At 41.8% G+C, this 23,103-nt stretch overlaps 1 protein-coding gene across 10 annotated transcripts in view; it reads left to right on the top strand.

Annotated features, from left to right (window-relative positions):
* The window catches only part of VWA3B (von Willebrand factor A domain containing 3B), a 270,056-nt gene that overhangs the window by 151,138 nt on the left and 95,815 nt on the right, over positions 1 to 23,103 (top strand). For all 10 annotated transcript variants that reach the window (XR_013402590.1, XR_013402591.1, XR_013402592.1 and 7 more), the window contains 5 exons: positions 3,039 to 3,169; positions 4,884 to 5,041; positions 9,450 to 9,569; positions 11,202 to 11,289; positions 11,386 to 11,542. Coding sequence is in view for 7 of the 10 variants with exons in the window: in XM_015112923.3 (XP_014968409.3) it covers positions 3,039 to 3,169; positions 4,884 to 5,041; positions 9,450 to 9,569; positions 11,202 to 11,289; positions 11,386 to 11,542 (654 nt within the window). In the remaining 3 variants the exon portion in view is untranslated. The remainder of the gene's footprint in view (positions 1 to 3,038; positions 3,170 to 4,883; positions 5,042 to 9,449; positions 9,570 to 11,201; positions 11,290 to 11,385; positions 11,543 to 23,103) is intronic.

Below are 23,103 nucleotides of genomic sequence, written 5' to 3' on the forward strand. Positions count from 1 at the left end.
ATCTGCAAATGACATATCAGACAAAGGCCTTAGTATCTAGAATATATGAAGAACTCTTAAAACTCAACAGTGGAAAACAAACCATGTAATCAGAAAATAGGCAAAACGTATGCACAGACATTTCACCGAAGAGAATCTACAGATGGCAAAGAAGCACATGAAAAGAGGGTCAACATCGTAAAATTCAACAGCCCTTCAGGTTAAAAACACTCCATTGTTATGCCCAGACCGTTTATTCCCCGAAGAAGACCACCAGAGTCCAGAGTCAAAGCTAAGCAGCAAGGATCTTTATTACAGGTTCGAACCTGGAACTCTCACTCGCTCGCGAAACGAGACGGGCAGGAGAGCTCCCCCACTGAGCTCCGAGCAGTGTTATAAAGTCTAAGAAAAGTGGGCATAGAGTTATTATACAAATCAGATATATGATTGGCTAGTGTTTGAACAAGGCGATTTGGCTAACTATGATTGGTTCCCGCCATTTCTGATATTTCGGTTCAACCTTTGAGGCGGGAGAGCAGGTTTATGGCAGCAAGAGTTTATCTTACTTAAACACGTCTTGTGACCTTGCCTCAGAACTTACAAAATCTCTGGTACGTGCAGAAAAACAGGTACTCACAGAACTTATGAAATCTCTGGTATGTGCAAAGATTAGAGAGCAGAACAAAGGGTGTAGCGGGGGGGGGGGGGGGGGCGGGTACACATCTATCTTTGTGTCCTTTCACCATAAACTAGGTATTGGTGGAACATATCTTAAAATAATAAGAGCCATTTATGACAAACCCGTAGCCAATATCATACTGAATGGGCAAAAACTAGAAGCATTCCCTTTGAAAACCCGCACAAGACAAGGATGCCCTCTCTCACCACTCCTATTCAGCCTACTGTTGGAAGTTCTGGCCAGGGCAATCAGGCAAGAGAAAGAAATAAAGGGTATTCAAATAGGAAGAGAGAAAGTCAAACTGTCTCAGTTTGCAGATGACATGATTGTATATTTAGAAAACCCCATCATCTCAGCCCAAAAACTCCTTCAGCTGCTAAGCAACTTTAGCTAAGTCTCAGGAAACAAAATCAATGTGTGAAAATCAGAAGCATTCCTATACTCCAATAACAGACAAGCAGAGAGCCAAATCATGAGTGAACTCCCATTCACAACTGCTATAAAGAGAATAAAATACCTAGGAATATAGCTTACAAGGGATGTGAAGGACCTTAACATCACAAACCACATGGTCCAGTCATTCTACTCCTAGATATTTATTCAGGAAGAATGAAAACCGATGTCCATGCAAAGACTTGTATGCAAATGTGTATAACTTGATTTATAATAGCCCAAACCTGAAAACAACATCAACAGGTGAATGGATAAGTAAATAGTGGTATTTAATAGTGGTATACAATAGAATACAGCTCAGCAATAAGAAATGAATGAACTATTGATTCATGCTACAACATGGGTGAATCTTAAAATAATTATATTGAAGGGGTGGCCTGCCCCTCCACACCTGTGGACGTTTCTCGTTAGGTGGAACGAGAGACTTGAGAAAAGAAATGAGACACAGAGACAAAGTATAGAGAAAGAAAAAGTGGGCCCAGGGGACCGGCGCTTAGCATACGGAGGACCCACGCCGGCACCGGTCTCTGAGTTCCCTCAGTATTTATTGATCATTATCTTTACCATCTTAAAGAAAAGGAAGTGGCAGGATAATAGGATCACTGTAGGGAGAAAGTCAGCAGTAAGACGTATGAATAAAGATCTCTGTGACATAAGTTTAAGAAAAAGTGCTGTGCCTTGATATGCATATGAAAACATCTCCATAAACCTTTTTAGTGCATAAAGAGCAGCATTGCGCTAGCAAGTTCCGCCTTTCGCCCTAAGGCGGTTTTCTCCTTTCTCACTAAACAGAACATACAATCGGTTTTATACCGAGATGTTCCATTGCCCAGGGACGGGCAGGAGACAGATGCTTTTCTCTATCTCAACCGCCAACAACCGCCAAGAGGCCTTCTTTCCTCTTGTACTAGTCCTCCTCAGTACAGACCCTTCACGGGTGTCAGGCTGGGGGACGATCAGGTCTTTCCCTTCCCACGAGGCCATATTTCAGACCATCACATGGGGAGAAACCTTGGACAATACCTAGCTTTCCTAGGCAGAGGTCCCTGCGACCTTTGGCAGTGTACGTGTCCCTGGGTACTTGAGATTAAGAGAATGGTGATGACTTTTAACCAGCAAGCTGCCTTTAGGCACTTGTTTAACAAAGCACACCCTGCACAGCCCAAAATCCATTAAACCTTGAGTCACCACAGCACAAGTCTCTTGCAAAGACAAGGTTGGGGATAGGGTCACAGATTAACAGCATCTCAAATACAGAACAAAATGGAGTCTCTTATGTCTACTTCTTTCTATATAGACACAGTAACAGTCTGATCTTTCTTTTCCCCACATTATATAAGTGAAGAAAGTCAGGAGAAAAGAGTAATTTCTGTATTATTCCATTTATATAAAATTCTAGAAAACTGAAACTAATGTGTAGTGGCCGAAAGCCAATGAGTAGTTCCTGGAGAATGGAGGGAGAGGGCTTGTAGGAGGGTGGGCAGATTTACAATGGGGCACAAGGGAATTTGGAGGGTGATGAATACGTTCATCATTTTTACTGTAAGAATGATTTCACAGGTGGGAAAGTCAAACTATTCAAATGGTACATTTTACAGATGTTCAGCTTATTGTATGTGAATTACACATCAATAAAGCTGGCTAAAAATGGGATAATATAAGAACAACATAAAATTCTTTCGATTCTTCTTTTCCTGATACAGTTGGCTTTCTGTTAGAAATGTTTGGCATTTGCTGGCCGTGTGCTGTAGCCCCAGGTACTTGGGAGGCCAAGATGAGAGGATCACTTGAGCCCAAGAGCTCAAGACCAGCGTGGACAACATAGTGAGCTCCTTGTCTCAAAAGAAAAGAAAAAAAAAAGAAACGTGTTTGGAATTTGAGCTCTTTTTATCTAGTCTTATAGCATATTCACTTCTCATTTTGGCAGAATGAAGATCTGACTCTTTTAGTTAAGGAAATGGAACAAGGTCACCGTGACCTGGAGAAGATGCGAGACCTTTATTCCGAGTCGGTGATCATGGACTGGTGGTACAATGCGGAAAAGGATGGAGACAGCAAGTGGGTGCGCCTGCCCGCCTGTCTCCCTGCGCGGGGGCCTCTCGAGAGCAGGGCCTGCGCCCTGGGCCCTTGTCCTTTCTGAAATGCTCTGTGAAATTTCTTTTAGTGAAAAGAATCACACAGTGTGATTAAGTTAGGATTTTTTTAAGCAAAGAGAATTAATAATTTAATAACAATTTAATCATGGGCTTGAGGAGGCCACATATTCCCCTTTATGTTATCCATGCAGTGCGGACGGGCCCCCAGACCCAAGCAGTAACAGGGCAGAGAGGAGCGCTGTGTGGGGAAGGAGCTCTGACTCAGGGATCCGGAGGCCGAGGCCTGGACTTCCCTCTGTGTGACTGTGGCGAGGCCCAAACTTCCCTCCACACCTCTCCATTGCGTGGGCCTCTGTTTCCTCATCTTTAAAATGGTGGCCGTGGTGGTGGGTTTGGGATAGATGATTTCTCATGTCTGCCCCCATCCTATATTCTAATATATTTCTATTTTGTGGTTTTTAAACAAAATCAAAACCACCCCCGAACACTCCAGAAACTGGTCAAATTTTGTTAAAATGATTTAATATTTTCCAGATATTCAAGTATCACAGCCTACCCTGCCAGGGTATCTTTTTTAGTTCAAAGAATGATAGAAAATTGGGGAAAAAAAGAAAATACATTTATTAATCAGAATTTATTGTTCAACAAAACGCACTCTCTTCCTGTTAAGCAAATTAAGCATTTGTACGGGCTTAGGGTAGGGCATGACTGTGGAACCAGTAAAAAGAGGTAAAGGTTATAATGGCCATCTTATAATGAGATTTTATGGCATTATTTTTTTAAGTATTTGTGAAAGCACAGAGACAGCTTCTAAACTTCAAATTTTTGAACAAATAAACTAAGAATCAAGTAAATAAGAAGCCGTTTATTGAGCACAAACCATGCAGTAAGAGAACTGGGGTGCACAGATGAATGTCAGCCTGGTTCCTTCTGCCGTGGGGGGGCACAGTGCGGGCACAGACCCACAGAGGGCTGTGGAACCCGGGGCAGGTGCTCCGCGGAGGTGTCAAGGGGCAGCGGTGCAGGAGGGAGGGCACACGTCACAGTGTTGGAGCAGAAGATTGCTCCGGAAGTTTTCCTTTTTATGGCTGCTGTCTTCAGAGCTTCAGAGAAGGTCATGTCTGGGAAAACACTCAAGCGTTTCTGGGATCCCTCCATTCTGCAGAACGGTTCCCTGTGATCTGGTGCTGGCATGGGAGGTCCAAGGCAGGAGTTCCTTTCTCTAGCTTTTGTAAGTGCCTGCTGGTAGACACTTTGGTTAGAGAGTGGGTTTCTGCAGTGCTTACTTGTTTATAACAGGCTTTCCCCCCTACGAATCCTCCCATCGGCCCCATGTCGTCACTAGACAGGTGTACAGGTCACGTTTCCTGCAGCTGATAGATGAGGAGAGTGAAGAAGTTTAGAGAAGATTGAGTTACTTGACTGAAGTCACAGAGCCAGGAAGGACCAGACCTGTGATGTTAGCTGTATCTTCTGACTCCAAGGCTGGGCCGCTGTCCACTCTTCGACACTGGTCAGGGATAAATGACTGTTTTTATATTAACCCGGATGGGGGAAGGCTCACTTCTTTAAGTTTGCAGTGTTCAACATGAATGGGTTGACTTAACTCTGCCTTCTTGATGGAAATTTTTTTCTTTCTCTTTTTTTTGCTCTACTTTTTATCTAAATCAAAACAGGCATCAAAAGGAAATCTGTTCTATGGTTTCAACCCCAGAAAAATGTGCAAAGCCTCAATCTGATGTCGGTTCAACACAAACTTCATCCCTGAATGTGTTGAAGGGACCATGGGGCCTTTCAGATCAAAAGATTCGGAAAAAGAAAGTCCTCCACGCAGGTATCAGTGAACAAAACGGCTTGACTCTTTGCTGGTTTCTCTTCAAGGCAAGAAGATAGAATAAAACTAAACCCACGTACTATTTTTAAGACGCACTAAACCTGTGGATTTTTTTAAATTAAAAATTTTACTAAAATAATTGTACATTCACATGATCTTATATATACCTACCCTTCATCCTGTTTCCCCGATGGTAACATCTTGCAAAATAATAGTCCAATATTGAAACCAGGATATTGATATTGATACAATATCCACAGGTCTTATTCTAATTGTCCAGTTTTACTTGTACCCGTGTGAGTGTGTGTGTGTGTTGTGTGTGTCTGACAGTCTATGTTTAGGTCTGCACGGTTCGATCACATGTATAGGTTTGTGTTTCCACCACTATAGTCAAGATGCAAAAGAGTCCCATCACCACAGGAATCCTTCATGCTGCCCTTTCATAACCACACCCGCCTCCCTTGCACACCCTTCCTACAGCTAAAATCAAACCAAGTGGTGAAAGACTGAATTATTTCCCCCTAAGATTGGGGAAAAGGATGCCAACTGTCACCACCCTTATTCAACGTAGCACGGGAAGTTTTAACCACTGCGGCAAGGCAAGAAGAAAAAATAAAGCAAGAAAGATCGGAAAGAAGAAATAAAACTGTCCCCATTTGCAGATACCGTATTGTCTATGTAGAAAACAGCAAGGGATGTACCAAAAATACAAGTCCTAGAGCTGCTGAGTTCAGCAAGGTCTCTGGCTACAGGACACACGAAACCAGTTGCATTTTGATATACTAACAGTGAACATACCGCAAACTATATTAAAGCCATTCATAATTGCTCCAGATAAAATACATTAGGTGACCATGTAACAAAGTATGTGCAGAATCTGTATGCTGAAAATTATAAAATTCTTCTGCAAGACACTAAAGAAGACCTAAATAAATTGAGATACTGTGTTCAGAGGTTGAATGAATTGGTGTTGACAGATGACAATTCTCACCTCATTTATCTATAGGTTTAATGAAATTCCGAATAGAATTCCAAAAATATTTTTATAAACATATACGAGCATATTCTAAAATATATACAGAAACTTCAGGTTCTACAATAGCTAAAAAAATTTTGAAAAAGAGAATGAAGTTGGAAAAATCACCATACTGGATATTAAGGCTTACTACATAACCACATGAATGAAGACAGCGTGGTGTCAGCAGAGGGATAGGTGGAACAGGGCCTGGATTTAACCCACACAAATATACCCAAATGATTTGACAAAGGTGCAAAGTTCACTCAATGGAGGGAGTAAAGCCTTTTCAACAAAGATGCGGAAGCAATATCTACAGTCGAAGAAGGAAAAGAAACTTGACCGTAACCTCACACGGACCATGGATTTAAATGTAAAACAGAAAACCATAAAACTTCTAGAAAAAGATTAAAGAAAACCTCTATCCAGCGAAGGAAGTTCCACGCATTTCTAGCTTTCTGGGAGTTTTTATCATGAATGGGTGCTGGATTTTATCAAACGCTTTTTCTGTGTCAACTGAGACAGGCTTTTTCTTCCTTAGTCTATTGACATGGTGGATGACATTAATTGATTTTCAAATGTGGAAGCAGCCTTGTGTATCTTGGAACATTTCCCACTTAGTCTCAGTGTATAATTCTTTTAATGCATCACTGGATTCCATTCGTTACTATTTTGTTGAGGATTTTGGTATCAACGTTCATGAAAGCTATTGATCTATAGTTTTATTTATTTTTCTTTTTTTAATACTGTCTTCATCCAGCTTTGGTATCAAGCTAATACTGTCCTCACCAAATGGGTTGGCAAATTGTCCCTCCTCTTCTATTCCTGGAAGAAATTGATGTCATTCTTCTTTGAATGTCTGATAGAGTTATCGGGGAACCATCTGGGCCTAGGGATTTCTTTTCCAGATTTTTCATGATGAATGCCATTTCTGCATGGTTTTAAGGATATTGTCCATTTCAGGTTGGTCAAGTTTTGGCAGTTTGTGGTTTCTGAGTAATTGGTCCATTGTTTCTAATTTATCAAATTTATGAGGGCAAAGTGGTTTTTTGTATCCCTTTGTCAGCTTTTTTAATGGCTGCAAGATCTTTAGCAATGAACTCTCGATATTAGTGCTTTCATCTGTCTTCTCTCTTTTTATCTTTTTTCTATCTAGCTAGAGGTTTTCTCACTTTTCTTTCTATTTGTTCATTTGTTTCCAGAGAATGTATAATTAATTGTTGAAGGACTTTTATGGGTAGCCTCTTTAAAATCCTTGTCAGATAGTTCCAGCTCCTGATTCTTCTTGGTGTTGGCATCATGCGTTTGTTTTTTCTGATTGAAGGAGAGATTGTTTTTCTAGTTACTGATATGATGGGTGATTTTTGATAATATCCTGGACATTTTGTCTATTATGTTTGTTACTCTGCATCTCATTTAAGTATTTTATTTTAGGAAGTAGTCACCCTGTTTAAATTTAACATGTGGGACTTGACCTACTTTTGTAGGCTGTGGTTCTGATGGCAACTTAATTTTCACAGGCTCTGTGGTATTGTTAATATTTTGGTGCTTGTGTTTCTGCTGTTTCTGGGGCTCCTACTGGTCTCTGCTGGTGCTGCCTGAGGTGGCAGCAGGCATCCCCTCAGACCAGGATGTTAGATATCTCCGAGGGGAGAGTTGCAGCAGCTTCCCCCAGTGCTGTCTCTGGGGTGTCCCCACGTTGCTGGCAGGGAGGAGGGCCTTGAACCTACAGGGACCAAGAGGCTTCCCGGAACGGGCCACTAACTGGAGACTGGCCCTCCTGCAGGATCTGTCCACATGCTCCCACTCCCTCTGTACAAGGGAGCAGCATCGTACATGGGAGGAAACAGGCTTCCCACACTGGCCACTTGTGTGGCTGGGTCCCCTTTTCCAGTCCTGCCTGCCTGCTCCAGTGAACCTGAGTTTTGCCAGAGTTGCTACTTGTCTTAAACATTTTAATGGCCAATTGTCACTGCCACCGTTTCACTTAGATTTGGGATGCTTGGTATTGGGAGACAATCATATGCTGAGTTTCTATTTTGTTTCCATTTGTGAGGTAGAGGAGTGATGAAAAGCCATGACTGATCCTACAGAGTCAGGGGAGGAGCTAAATGCATGACTCCACTGCTAGATAAATGTTTCATTCCGTGTTTGCGGCCTTTGGGAATGGTATAGTTTTTACGTTTGGAGACTTGGGGAGCTAAATTTCATTTTCATTTGGCTCACGTAAATCTGATTGTTTTGCCTGGCAATGTTGGTCCAGGTGGCCTGCCAGTGTGGACAGTGGCAGGAGCTCAGCTCTCTGATTCGGATTGTTTATCTCTTTTTCTCACAGACATAGCTTCTAAGAAAATTTAGTTTTCTTAGTTCCTGGGTACAGAGACAACCAAGGCAGGGCTTACCCTTTTGTTGCCTAGAAAAACAGTGATTACCATCTAGCACACTCCTTCTCTATGCATGGAGACCACTGGTGTTACTTTTCTGTGTGAAAGCTACCCATTTGCAGATTACTAGCCAATCTTTGCTCTAACTGTCTAATTTCTTGTAGGAGAGGGTATGTCCTCTCAGTGAAAACGCAGACACATTTCATTCACGAATGCTGACATAAAGCCTTGGAACAAGGTACGTCTAAAGCCTCCAAATTATGAAGTACAGACTGCACTTACAATTAGTGTGGTTTATGTTATCAAATATAAAAAGTAATCAACATGATTTGGCACAGGCTCATTGTCCTCTAAAGCACACAGATTCAAGGTCAATATTTGCTAAGTCGTCATTTGCCTGTAGAAGGGACACATCAGAGGGTAGAAAATAACATAAACAAAGATCTGGACAGCAATTGTGGTGGGCAGAATTTCTAGAATGGCCTACCAAAGATGTCCTACCCTGAACCCTGCAACCTTTGAATATGATGACCTAGACAGGGTTATCGAGGTGGGTCCAGTGTAACTGTGGGAACCGTGAAAAGCAGGAGCTATTTCCAGCTGGTGGCAGAAGAGAAAGTGAGAGAGATTTGAACCACAAGAGGAATTGAATGTGCTTGAAGATGAGTCATGTGAGAAGTAATACATGTACCTTAAGCAGCTGAGAGAGGCCCTGGGCTACAGCCAGCAAGGAAACGGGGCCTTAGCCCTCCAACTGCAAGGAGCTGAGTTCTGCCGGCAGCCTGAATGAGCGCGGAAGCTGACGTCTCTCCAGGAGGGGCCCAACATAAATTGAGATAAAGGGAGCAAGACGTCCCAGCCGCTTTCAGTTTGTGACAGCACCATCCTCGGAGGGTTGGGAAACTAAAGTTGCATTCTTACTTTAAGGAGCTGATAAAATAGTTGTATCTAATGAAGCATCTCCTTCCATCCCCAATTCCTTTAACTCTTCTCTCTCTGATACCAACAGAATCAACCAAAACCAGCCTACTCAGGAGCCAGATGTCCTCCCTCAGGAGCTCGGCTGGCAGTGAAAGGAAGGACGGCCTCTCCAATGCCAGCAGCCAGAGGACTGCTCTAAGTGACAAAGGCAAGCCAGAAAGGGTCTGTGGCCAGCCAGCCTCCCTTTCCCCAGTGTGTCTGTTCCAGAAAGAGCTGTGTGTAGATATGTTGGTGAAATCTTATTTTAAATGGGCCCAGATTGCTTCCTATTCAAAGGAATCCCTTGTAAGTCAGGTCTGCCTGCTTTATGACCTGGATTTTCTGAGAGCTGGCCTTGTGCTTACGGTGCCTGGGTGTTCAATACACACGTGGCTCACGTAACTATGGTCTTGCTGCTGTCCCTTCATGGTTTGATTTTGAAACTGTCATATTTCATAGTTGGTTTTTTTCTTCCCTTTCTTCAATGGATGATGCTACCAGATGAGCCCCTCTCTGGTCCAAATGGTCAGCCTTTTGGGGACTGCATGTGAAGAAAATGTGATTTTTCCTTCAATCGTTGTTCCTATTGATAAAATTATTAATCTTAAAGTAATAAATTTTGAAATGTTTGATGCCTGTAGCATTTTTCTTATATTTCAAATAGTTGATAAATTAAAAATCCCAGTTAAACACACACATACACACAATCCCGTAGGGAGTAGGAAGTGGCCAGGTGGCAGATGTACCCCTGCGGCGACACAGTCGTAGTTTAATTGAACTCCGTTTTCTTCAGTGCTGATCTGTGTGGTATCTTTTCCTCACTTTTTTTTTTTTTTTTTTTTTTTTTGAGACAGAGTCTCACTCTGTTACCTAGGCTGGAGCGTTGTGCTGCAACCTTGGCTCACTGCAACCTCTACCTCCCTGGTTCAAGCGATTCTCCTGCCTCAGCCTCCTGAGTTACTGGGATTACAGGTGCCCACCACCAGGCCAGTCTAATTTTGTATTTTTAGCAGAGACAGGGTTTCACCATGTTGGTCAGGCTGGTCTCAAACTCCTGACCTCAGGTGATCCACCCACCTCAGCCTCCCAGAGTGCTGGGATTTGGGCCGGGCACAGTGGCTCACTTTCAATTAACTGGCCGTATTTCCTAAGTTGTCTACATTCCTTAAAGGGCTTATCAAATGATGACTGGGATATGAGATCTTAGCTATTTAACTAGCTCACGCCCAAACACACCTCCTTCTGAATGCTGCTCAGTCAACAGATACCCCTTTTCATTTATAAATACACATTTATATAAGGATATATTTAAAACCCCAAATATTAATTTGAAAATTTGAACTTAAACTAAACAGGACCTAACAGGTTTTATGGTTTTCTACAGAAAGCTGAAGAACCACAATCTATCAGAAGAACCACAATCTATCAGAAATTAAAATGTTGATCAAGGCTCTCTTACATAATTTGGGGGAGTCCAAAAGGTCAATATTGAACAATCATCAGTTAATGGTATTTTTATTGCACACTTTTTAGAGGTGTGTTTTCTGAATGAAAGAATGAATATGTCTCATTGTCTCAAAACAGTGGTAGTGCTGTATTTACCCGTGCATTGGTCTGTAGTGTAAATTGCAAAAGAATCTTGCCTGAGAGCCCGCTCTGACAAATCAGGATACGTTCTCTGAAATGTGGTCCATTTATTAGCTCTCTGTCACAGCTGAACTGAGACAAGCGTGAGCCCTTTGCATTTTATGTAAAACCCACATGTGAGGAAAATACACAACTGCCACTTCCCCTTCCACAGAAATGAGCATCCTGCTGCCTGAGGAGTGTCTTGATGACACATCGTCAGGAAGGGTGACCCAAGAAGGAAGCCAGGTTTACGACCACAAGTGAGTTCTTTAATTTGACAAAGACAGTTCTGTTATGCTTTTGTTGGTTACCCATCAAGTTGTAAATTTTAAAACACCACCTCCTTGTGTTCTTAGTTCTTCAGACGCATCTTCAGAAAACTGGCTCAAGACCTATGGCTTGGTTGCCAAGAAACTCACCCTCATGGATGCCTTGTCCGTGGCGGCGGTCCCCCACAGCTCCACCTACGTTCCCGTCCTGGACAAGCATGTCACGTCTAAGGTCTTTGATGAGGTAAACTGATTGTCTGTGCGTCCCTACTTGAGGCCATTTTCATTTTCTGCTCAACTAAAAAGTAGTCCAATTTCTTGTGTGGTTGTAACAGAAATGTATTTTAGCCATTGGGGGAAAAAGTATTTGTAAAGGCAGCAAAAGGGAGAGAGAGAGGCTCTTAAGAATCCGGGCGCGGTGGCCCACACCCATAACCCCAGCACTTTGGCAGGCTGAGGTGGGCGGATCCCTTGAATCCAGGAGTTTGAGACCAGCCTGGGCAACGTCATGAAACTCTGTTTCTACAAAAAATACAAAAATTAGCCAGGCATGGCGGCATGCACCTGTAGCCCCAGCTACTTGGGGAACTGAGGTGGGAGGATCGCTTGAGCCTGAGAGATCGTGGCTGCAGTGAGTAGTGATGGCGTCACTGCACTCCAGCCTGGGTGTCTCAAAAACAAGGAAAATAAGAATTCTCTTTTTAGGCTGGGAGGAAACTGATCTCGGTTGGGTTGGCACTCGGTGGCTCGTTGCTAATGGATAGAAGTGTGGGGCTGCAGAAATGATTGAAAACTCTAGGTCAGCGTCATGAGTGAACATCAAGTATCATCCCTCATGAAAGGAAAGGGATGGCTTGCGAGAGATTATGTCCTTCCTTTGCTTACCTTCTCTTCCTAAATGGAGTGGCATCTTTTGCATCAAAAAGCCTCCAAAGGAAAAAGTTAAGAGAGCAAACGAGCAAGCCACATGTTAGCAAAAGAACCACAGGACTGTCCTAGGTGGGTCCTGAGAAGAGAAAAACAGCTTCCAAAGGTAGGGCGTGCTGGGGTTAAATGTGGAGGAAGGCCAAGGAAGTACCACTGAAAACTTAACACTGAATTTGGCAACAAGGAGGTGCTCATCTTTACAAGAATAATTCCAGTGGGACGGCTAATCTCGGGTCAGACTGCAGTGGGGATGAAGAACACCAAAAACATGAGAACATGAAGACCGAACCTCAGTGCTTCCTGGCAAATACAACAGCAACTAACGATTTAAATAGAAACATTTCAGTCTTTGCAGTCACTGAATGGAAACAATCTCCTTAAAAGACCTGTCTCATGCTGAAATCTTTGCAGAGGAAATGATGCGATGCTTGGGGATGCTTGGGGTTTGCTTTATTGTAATGGGAGTGGTGGAGTAGTGTGGCGGGCTGGGGGGGAGTAGATGAAATAGATAGACCACAGGTTGATCATTGTTGCATTTGGGTAAGACTTGGTGAGAAGGGTCGTTTTACTATTCTTTCTGCTTTTTTTGTGTATTTGGAATTTTCCATAAAAAGAAGTTGAAAAGATCAAAGGCAGGAGAAAGTTTTTTAAAAAATGAAAAGACCTTTTCTAACTGACCTTGAAATAGCTGAGATTTGATGTATTGGAAGAAGCAGATGAATTGGTGAATTTTTTTTTATTAGCACGTTTAAAACATTATCACCCATGGAGGCCCGCCTGCCTGCTGGTTTGGGATGACCAGCAACTCTCCCTCCGGAGGCTGTGTGTGTGTTCTCCTCTAGGCTGGTTGCTGGCTACTTTGCCTCAAGGTGAATGCTCCAGTCCCTGGCTGTTACCCTTGTGGTTGGCAGTTTTGATTTATACCTGATTAGTCAGATGTCAGCTTCACCACTTGAACTTGACTTCTTCTAGAAGCAACAGGGAGAAACTGAACACTGATTTATTTCTTCTAGGAGGTTTGGGGACAGCTCCTTCATATTCTCTGCAGTAATATTACTATTCTTGAGTTTTATTTGGGACAAAATATATTTAGTGAACTCTGCTTAGAAATATAATTTTCCTGGGCTTCTTATGCCTCCTTCTAAATGTCCCAACAACTTGAGTTAGAGTGAAAAGTAAATTTCTTGAAAAAAATATGGTAGGATAGGGAAGCAGAAGCATAAAATCCAAGGAAGAAACCAGAAAGGAAAGATTTACAGGCTGAGGAAGTAAAAATGCTATTTTGCTTAAAAACATGTAAATAAAATGAAGGCAAATGTCAGAAAAATACCTGCAACGTGTATGACAGACAAAAAGGGCCATAGTAGTGATATCTTACATGTGTGTATCAGTATAAATGACTGTGTGTGTGTGAATCAGTGTTCAGTGTGTGAACACACATGCACACACATCCATACCATAAGAGAATGAGAAAATGACAAATACCCCACTGGAAAATTTAGGGAAAAAAAGAAAAAAGTCAAAACCATATACAAAAATATTTAACTTTACTGGTAACCAACTCTATGCCTTAAAAAATGCACACTGAAAATCAATTAGACACCACCTCCCCCAGCAAATTGGTAAGGTTAAAAATCACCAATAAACAGTAATGGCAAGGATAGGGTGGGATGGACACTTATATCCTGCTAGTGAGAGTATAAATTGGTGCATCCTTAGTGTAAAATGTTAAGAGCTTATATTTACCCCAGTGAATTCATATGTTACTAGGAATCTATGTAAGGAAATAACTAGAGATACTGAAGTGTATGTGCAGAGAAAAATTACTGCTGCCTTATAATAAGCCAACAATGGAAAACAACACAAATTCATATAACAGAGTGTCATACATTCATCAGATATCACATTTCTAAAGAATAAGTTTCACACGATGAAAAGCCCTCATGCTAAATGAAAAAAAATTAGAGTATATAGTGTGTTCGAAATTTGATTGTACATATGACTGAGATAGGCATGGTGGTACTTTCTCCTTCCCCCCCTTTTTTCTTTTACCAAAATGTTAACAGTTTAGCTGGGTGGTGAGATTGTTGGAGATTTTTTTTTTTTTTTTTTTTTTTTTTGAGACGGAGTCTCGCTCTGTCACCCAGGCTGGAGTGCGGTGGCCGGATCTCAGCTCACTGCAAGCTCCGCCTCCCGGGTTCACGCCATTCTCCTGCCTCGGCCTCCCGAGTAGCTGGGACTACAGGCGCCCGCCACCTCACCCGGCTAGTTTTTTGTATTTTTTTTAGTAGAGACGGGGTTTCACCGTGTTAGCCAGGATGGTCTCGATCTCCTGACCTCGTGATCCGCCCGTCTTGGCCTCCCAAAGTGCTGGGATTACAGGCGTGAGCCACCGCGCCCGGCCGATTTTTTTTTTTTTAATTTATGTAGTTTTAAATTTGTATGTAGTACTTTTAACTCTGAACATATATTAATTATACACTGAGAAAAATGTTAAGAAAAACAGACCTGGCCAGGTGCGATGGCTTACACCTGTAATCCCAGCACTTTGAGACACCGAGGCAGGCGGATCATAAGGTCAGGAGATTGAGACTGTCCTGGCCAACATGGTGAAACTCCATCTCTACTAAAAATACAAAAAAATTAGCTGGGCGTGGTGGCGGGCGCCTGTAGTCCCAGCTACTCGGGAGGCTGAGGCAGGAGAATTGCTTGAATCCAGGAGGTGGAGGTTGCAGTGAGCCGAGATAGCACCACTGCACCCCAGCCTGGCAACAGAGGGAGACTTTGTCTTAAAAAAGAAAAAAGAAAGTAAAACAGACCTGAAAGCAAATGATAAAATAATGTAAATGTAATGGGAACTTAATTTTTAATTAACTGCTTTATTTTTATCTGATAAGTAATATATGAATAATTCTCAGTATATGAGATTTAAACCATGCTTAAGTCTTTAGAGGCGGCTTCTCTCACCACCACGCCTATCCATGAAGGAAACACGTTGAATAGTTTGGTGAATTTCCTTCCAATCCTTTTTCTACATATGCATATGTGAGTACATGCACACATAACATTTATACATAGACACATAAGAACTTTAATAAATGTGAATAAGACAATACCGTATACATTTACTATTTTTAAAATTTTGTCTTAGAGCCCTTTCCACACAGGTAGATGGTCTCATGCCTGTAGTTGCAAGGCTCTTCCCCATTATTAATGGATATTTACATTGTGCGTCCTTCCTTCCCCTCTTACAAACATTCCTGTAACAGGTTTCTTTGCACATAGATTTTTGGGCACATGTATAAATCTGTCTTTGGAATAAATTCCCTCAAGTCAGATGGTTGGACCCAAAGAGTATGTGCATTTTAAATTTTGATAATTCAAATCATCCTCCAAATTCATTGTACATTTTCACTAGTATGTATCCCCACAGACAGAGTAAAATAATACTCTCTTCCTAAGAGGAACTCTGTATAATACTTGATAATCATTAGTCCTAGGTGTGTAGAGATGCTTTGAAAACCCTGAAAGTAGTATGCAGACGTAAGATCTTTATTCAGCCTATTCTTTCCTCCTTGGTTCATATGCTGAAAAAGCAAACTTAATATTCAGTCCAACAATTAGAAATTTTTTCCTCTGAGATGTATGTGACATATCCATACTCTGTGAATAATAATATGCCTACTCTGAGGTTGTCATGGGATTAAAAGAAGTAATGCAGGCCGGGCGCGGTGGCTCAAGCCTGTAATCCCAGCACTTTGGGAGGCCGAGGCGGGCGGATCACAAGGTCAGGAGATCGAGACCACAGTGAAACCCCGTCTCTACTAAAAATACAAAAAATTAGCCGGGCGCGGTGGCAGGCGCCTGTAGTCCCAGCTACTCAGGAGGCTGAGGCAGGAGAATGGCGGGAACCTGGGAGGCGGAGCTTGCAGTGAGCCGAGATGGCGCCACTGCACTCCAGCCTGGGCAACAGCGTGAGACTCCGTCTCAAAAAAAAAAAAAAAAAAAAGAAGTAATGCATATAGTGGAAAGTACTTAGCAGGCACTTAAGATGTTGACTTTCATTATAAAAATATTCAACAAATTTATGCCTATTATATATGCCTGTGTTGGGCTCTAGAATACGGTGCCAAACAGGAAAAGCCAACATTCCTACCCAAGCACAACTGACAGTCTCAGGAGGAAATAGCAATGAAAATGAGAGAAGCTCTAGTTAAATGTGACGAGTGGGAAGTGCTGAGTGAAGACGCAGGAGATGCCCCTCACCTGGCTTCAGTGGCCACAGAAGGCTTGCCTTAGCTAGTGGCATCTGAGTTCAAACCCGGGGGAAGAGAAGGAGTTATGAAGATGGAGAGATGGGAAGAGAGCCCCAGGCAGTGGGGGAGCTCTGGGGAAGCCTAAGGGACAGAGAATGTTTGTCGTTCCAGAGAAGTTTAGTGTGAGTGGAGAAGGTGATAAAGCTGGGGAAGGAAGGGCCTTGATTGAATTAAGGATTTTGAACTTCATCCTGAGGGGAATGGAGGGATTTTTAGCAGAGGAGAGAGATTAATTTGGGGGTTTAGCTGGCACACAGAGAATAGTTGGAGAGGCATGAGGCTGGGGAGATGGGGGCAGTCAGGAGGCAGAGCTGGGTGGCTGGAACCAGTAGGCTGTGTGGCTGGAACACTGCGGATGGGCTCAAGCTCTTTAGAAAGTCAAGTCAATGATGTGGGGCTGAGGGAAAGAAAAATGCCAAGAGTGATGCTCCAGACTCCAGCCTGGAATATCAAGCAGGGGATAAATAAAGGATGAGTAGTGAGGGTCCTGTTCTTCAGGGGGGCATTCTAGTCATCTGCCTCTAGAACACAAAGCCCAGGGGAGGGGATGAACAGTTCTCAAGTGCGTCCCATGGGCACTTGTGCTTGGTGCCTTTTGTGGCATTGTGAGTTCTCAAGACAGCCTGCACGTAGGTGGGAACTGCACAGCACACTTGCCCTCCCTTATTCATAGTAAGAATCACTGTGATGACAGGCATATACTGCCGTGATCTCCGGTCTCACATCCAAAGCACTTTTGTATCTTTGATTCCCTAATATTTTCTCTGACTGGAAATGGAAAGAATAACAGAATAATAATCTCAGATATCTCCTCCTCATGGGATGTGTACCTTTTTGATACATGGACCTTTATGAAAAAGCAGACAAAAAGTAGAGTGGAGTTGAAAAGGAAGCACACTAGAGTCTTACTTCGCTGAGAATCTTAATTGCCTCTTCATCTTGTGTTTGTGCATGGCCACACCTGTCTGCATAGAGTTGGAAAGCGGTGTCTGGCTTTGTCCCCAGCTCTTGGTTTCATTCATCACTTATGTATGGGCTCTTTCTTCTTCTGGAACACAATGCTGTTTTGGTTTTCAGTGTTTCTCGGACCAGCCTCAAATCGGTCACCTTGGAAATGAGGCATTAAGCAAAGAGGTTGCCCTAGCAACTCTTCATTACAAGATGCCAAATGGACTCGATAATTTTATCTCAGCTCTTTCAAAAAGATTAACTCATCCCCAAGTCGTATACACAATAAAACTGATTTAGCTACGTATTGAACCTAGAATTTAAAGCTCTTTATTTGCTGGTTGCTTGGAAAAACATTGAAATAATTTGGGAAGATTGGTCTGCACCACTGGAGAGTCTACGTCATCATCCATCATCATCATCGTTATCATAATGTCTTTTACAGCCTCCCATCAAGGCTTCCTGTGTTGTCCGTCCTTCTCCGGGTTCTGCACGTAGCTTTGTGGCGGGATAGCCTGGATTGGTGCTCCAGCTTTGTCATTTACTCCTGAAGGACCTTGGCAAGCTCCCTAATCTAGTAGACGATGCACCCTCATCACATACTAGGTTCTGAGTAAAGCATTTGATATCATCAAATACCTCATCTAAAACTTAGAGCGACCTGTGACGTGGCTATTCATCTCACCATTTAGCTGACAAGGAATATTTGGTGCAAAGAGGCTAGGGGTGCTGTCAAGTCATGACATTTTGTTGATTTTAAATATAATAGCAATGAACACAAAACTGTACACTGATAGAAAAGCTTTTTAATTAAAAATTTAAAACAGTTATCACAAAACCTACATATGTATATGTTCAGTGTATAGAAAAATTAGAAAATGTAGATAAGTGAAAAAGAAAGAAGCAATAGTTATCATCCACCCCATCATCTCCTGGTTATCTGGCCAGACCTTCTTACTTTCTATGTATAGAGCGCTAGACCATTTGTTCCTTGTTTTTGTTTTTATCATAATGAAATCAAACCGAACATCCTGTTTTGTACCTGCATTTTTCAACCACCTATCCATGAACATTGTTCCATGCTAGCATATACTTATCTACTATACCAGTTTAAATACTCAGCATTTTAATTGAAATATATTAATTTAAAGTTAAATTGAGAATAGAGTTTTATTTTCTCAAAGTTTAGATTGAAAAACTGTGAGATGTAATTTTTTTTTTTTTTTTGAGACAGAGTCTTGCTCTGTCGCCCAGACTGGAGTGCAGTTGAGTGATCTCAGCTCACTGCAACCTCTGCCTCCCAGATTCAAGCAATTCTCCTGCCTCAGCCTCCCAAGTAGCTGGGGTTACAGGTGTGCGCCACCATGCCTGGCTAATTTTTTTGTATTTTTAGTAGAGACGGGTTTCACCATATTGGCCAAGCTGGTCTTGAACTCCTGACCTTGTGATCCACCTGCCTCGCTCTTCCGAAGTGCTGGGATTACAGGCAAGGGCCACCATGTAATTTACACTGTAGTAACATATTCTCATGGGTTTATGAATGATCTTACTGACATGTCATTTGGCCAGCTGTTGTGTAGCCCTGCTTTCATTTTGTTCTATGGAGCCTGCAAGTGTTTCAGTTTGAAAGGCGGACATTTAAGTTTTGGCACTTGGCCATTGGCACAACTGTAATATCTATAAAGCTGTTGCACCTACATTCAAAGATTCCCTGTGTGGGATTTACACAGCTGTTACATTTCCATTACACACATCCAATCAGAGCCTCTCGTTGGCCAATCTGATAGAAAGCTCTGGGATATTTACTGGAAGAACTGATTTAGTTGAAAAACAGTGAAGCTGGAGAATTCAACCAGGGTTGAACAATAGATAATCACCAGTTTCACACTAATTTCTCAATTTCAAAATGCTTTGTGATTGCTTTTAAACACAGCAAGAATGTTGTCAAGTGGAATTCTACCTGTTCTACTTTAACAATCAATAGCTGTGGGCACAGTTCTGCATTCTGTGTTCTTACTTTAGCATATGTTATGAACATTTTTCCTTACAATAGCCGTTTTGGGATGAATTTTTGTGATTACACTAACATTCAGTAATATGAATTACTACAGTTTATTTAACTATTCCTCCCAATTGGGAGCAGTTTACCTGGAATTTTAAAGAATGCTCATTTTCCTATATCTCTTTGCTATCCCTTAGAACAGTTAACAGTAAAACCCCCCAAAAAAAAATCAAAAAACGCTGCTAAATGGTATTTCAATTTCAATTTCAATTCTTTTATCACTTGTGAATGTTTTCTTATGTAAGCTAAATATATCTCTTAAACTGTTTTTCACATTATTCATATTTTTCGGAAACACCTCTTAAATAGCATAGTTACGTTTTATCCTGTGCCTCAACTACAAAGGATTCAAATTTGGTGGAATCCAAACAATTATGTTCTATAATATGGTAAACTTAAAAAAAAGGTTTGAATCTCAGCCATTAATTTATATATAGTTTTAGTCTTTCATTTATTTAATAAATGATTATTTGGGACATGTTTTGTTCTAGAAACTAGTAATTTTAAAGGGGAATAAAGGATTATAAAGTTTGATGAAGAGGAAAGACATACAACAAAACTGCAATTAAATGCATTTGTCTATAAAGGAGTTGAATAAGAAAACATGTAGAGTGCTCAGTGCCTGGCAGAGATTAAGGATAAGTATTATTATCACTACTGATAATCGCTACTGAGTATAGTGGTTGCTTACAGAGTATTTCATCTCACAGTGGGGAGAACTGTAACAGAAGCAGCCCAAACTGGCCTGTTCATGCATCCCAGCAATTCCTTCTGCCATTATGGTCAGTGACTATAGCTTTTTTTTTTTTTTGAGAGAGTCTCGCTCTGTCGCCCAGGCTGGAGTGCAGTGGTGCAATCTTGGTTTGCTGCGAGCTCCACCTCCTGGGTTTACGCTGTTCTTCTGCCTCAGCCTCCCAAGTAGCTGGGACTTCAGGCACCCGCCACCACGCCCGGCTAATATTTTGTATTTTTAGTAGAGACAGGGTTTCACTGTGTTAGCCAAGATGGTCTCCATCTCCTGACCTTGTGATCCACGCGCCTCGGCCTCCCGAAGTGCTGGGATTACAGGTGTGAGCCACCACGCCCGGCCATGGTCAGTGACTATCTCTCTGCACCCTCCATCCCCATCTCAATCGCTACCTCTGCCTCTCTACTAGTTACAACCTTGTCACGCATGGTGTAATTATTCATATCAATTTGATAAGGCTTCTAGGTTAACCTCAAGAGAATTGAATTAAAGTAGGTAATACCTTAATCCTTCCTTTTTAAAATCAAATATTATCCAGAAGAGTCCCTCGTTAGCCAGTTATGCTTGATTTGCATTATAACAGCAATAAGTAAACATTCTCCAAGGTGCCATGATCAGGTGGTTTTATTCCCTCCCAAACAGAGCTCTCAATGTCTTCATTAACCTCAGCTCCCTCCCCACTTGCTTTCTTACAGAAGCTGGGGGTGCCATGATTCTGTCCCCCAAGTCCTTATGATAATGCCCCTTATGACCTCATAGTGACACTAAATTTGACATCATAAAGAGAACATTTCCCGTGAGCTCCATGCAGCCACCATGTTGTAAAAACTAAGATGTCAGACTCGAAGTGTGGGGTATGACTTTGTCTTTCCCTGGATCTGCATGTGGAGAGGACGGAGAGTGGGTGCACACAAGCCACATCTGAGCTACTATCACACTGAAGCACCCAATGGCCACGAAAGGCACGAGGTTGAAATCCACAAAAGAGGGAAGTAGAACACTAAACAGTGGGTTTTTCTTAAGTACGTTAAGTCAGGAGTCAAACTGATCATGGTAAAATGTTATAATGTTGCTTAGTATTCTGTGGTATTGATTCACAATTGTGCCATACTTGGCAAATTTGGAGAGCTATCTTCAGACTTCTAATGGGGTATTTTTTCCAGGGAGAGAAAAACCTAAAGGACTTTCATGTTGTTGATTGAGACTGATCTTTTTTTTCTTCTAAAAGTTTATGTGACATATAGCTCTATTTCGAGAGATGATTTTATTTTTTTAAAATTTCTACAAGCTTCATTCTGTTTTCAAAGTTCAGTCCTCCCACCTTTCAGCCCACTGTCTGGTTCCTTCTCTTTGACAAGAATTGTTTAGAAGCCACATGTGGAATTCATGTGGTTGTTAAGTAGCAAGATTGGACTGTGCAGTTTCTTAACTTTCTTTCTCTTCAGTTTTCTAAATCTTTGCCCATTGTTTGTTTGTTTTAGCCTTTGATGGTTTAATTGCCAAATTAAATATATGTAGTTTTAAAAAAATGAAACAATACAGTACAAAGTAAAAGTCCTATCTACCTTCTTCGCTTGTCTTGAAATCTCAATTTTTAGAAGTAACCCCTATTGATAGTTTCAAACCTATTTTTTAAATTTTTCCATTATTTTAAAAATAAAGCGTTTCAGATAAAGTTGCAGCCCCCTGTGAAACCCCTTTGTGTTCCACTTTCCATTCCTCCGTTTCCATAGATAAACCTTAGCATGAGTTTCCATATCTATTTTATTTATTTATTTATTTATTTATTTATTTTGAGACGGAGTCCCATTCTGTTGCCCAGGCTGGAGTACAGTAGTGCAATCTCTGCTCACTGCAACCTCTGACTCCTGGGTTCAAGCGATTCTCTTGCCTCAGCCTCCCAAGCAGCTGGGATTACAGGCACGTGCCACCATGCCTGGCTAATTTTTTTTTGTACTTTTAGTAGAGACAGGGTTTCACCGTGTTGGCCAGGTCGGTCTCAAACTCCTGACCTCAGGTGATCCGCCCGCCTTGGTCTCCCAAAGTGCTGGGATTACAGGGGTGAGCCGCCGCGCCTAGCCTATTTTAATATTCCTAATACAAAAGCACTAAAACATTGCCCTACAGGTTTAAAACTTTATAGAAATGGTATTACATTGGAAGCACCATTATGAAACTTACTATTTGTTTTAACATTATGTTTTTGAGATTTTACCTATCTTGATTTATTTTTCCTCCTCTATTTTTCCATTAAGTGCAATACCATTTTTTGTAAATACGAATATATTTGAACTTTTTTTAACCTCTTATTTTTTATGCTTTCTGTTAAATGTCAATTTTCTTCTTTCCTGCCTTTTGTTGGATAAAGCTGTCTATATTCCCTCTTCCCTGCCCCCCGACAGCTTGTGTGCAAACAGTAGATTGTATTTTTATTCCTTTAGTGATCATTTAAAAAGTTTTAATGTACACAACAATTTTTTTTTTTTTTTTTGAAACAGAGTCTTGCACTGTCACCCAGGCTGGAGTGCAGTGGTGTGATCTTGGCTCACTGAAACCTCCACCTCCTGGGTTTAAGTGATTCTCCTGCCTCAGCCTCCCATGTAGCTTGGATTACAGGCACCTGCCACCTCCCCCAGATAATTTTTGTATTTTTAGTAGAGACAGGGTTTCACCACGTTGGCCAGGCTGGTCTTGAACTCCTGACCTCAAGTGATCCACCTGCCTCGGCCTCCCAAAGTGCTGGGATTACAGGCATGAGCCACTGCACCTGGCCAACAATTTTTTTAACTGAGTCTCAAGGTATT

The sequence above is a fragment of the Macaca mulatta genome, chromosome 13 (genome assembly GCF_049350105.2).
Source record: "Macaca mulatta isolate MMU2019108-1 chromosome 13, T2T-MMU8v2.0, whole genome shotgun sequence".
Lineage (NCBI taxonomy): Eukaryota > Metazoa > Chordata > Mammalia > Primates > Cercopithecidae > Macaca > Macaca mulatta.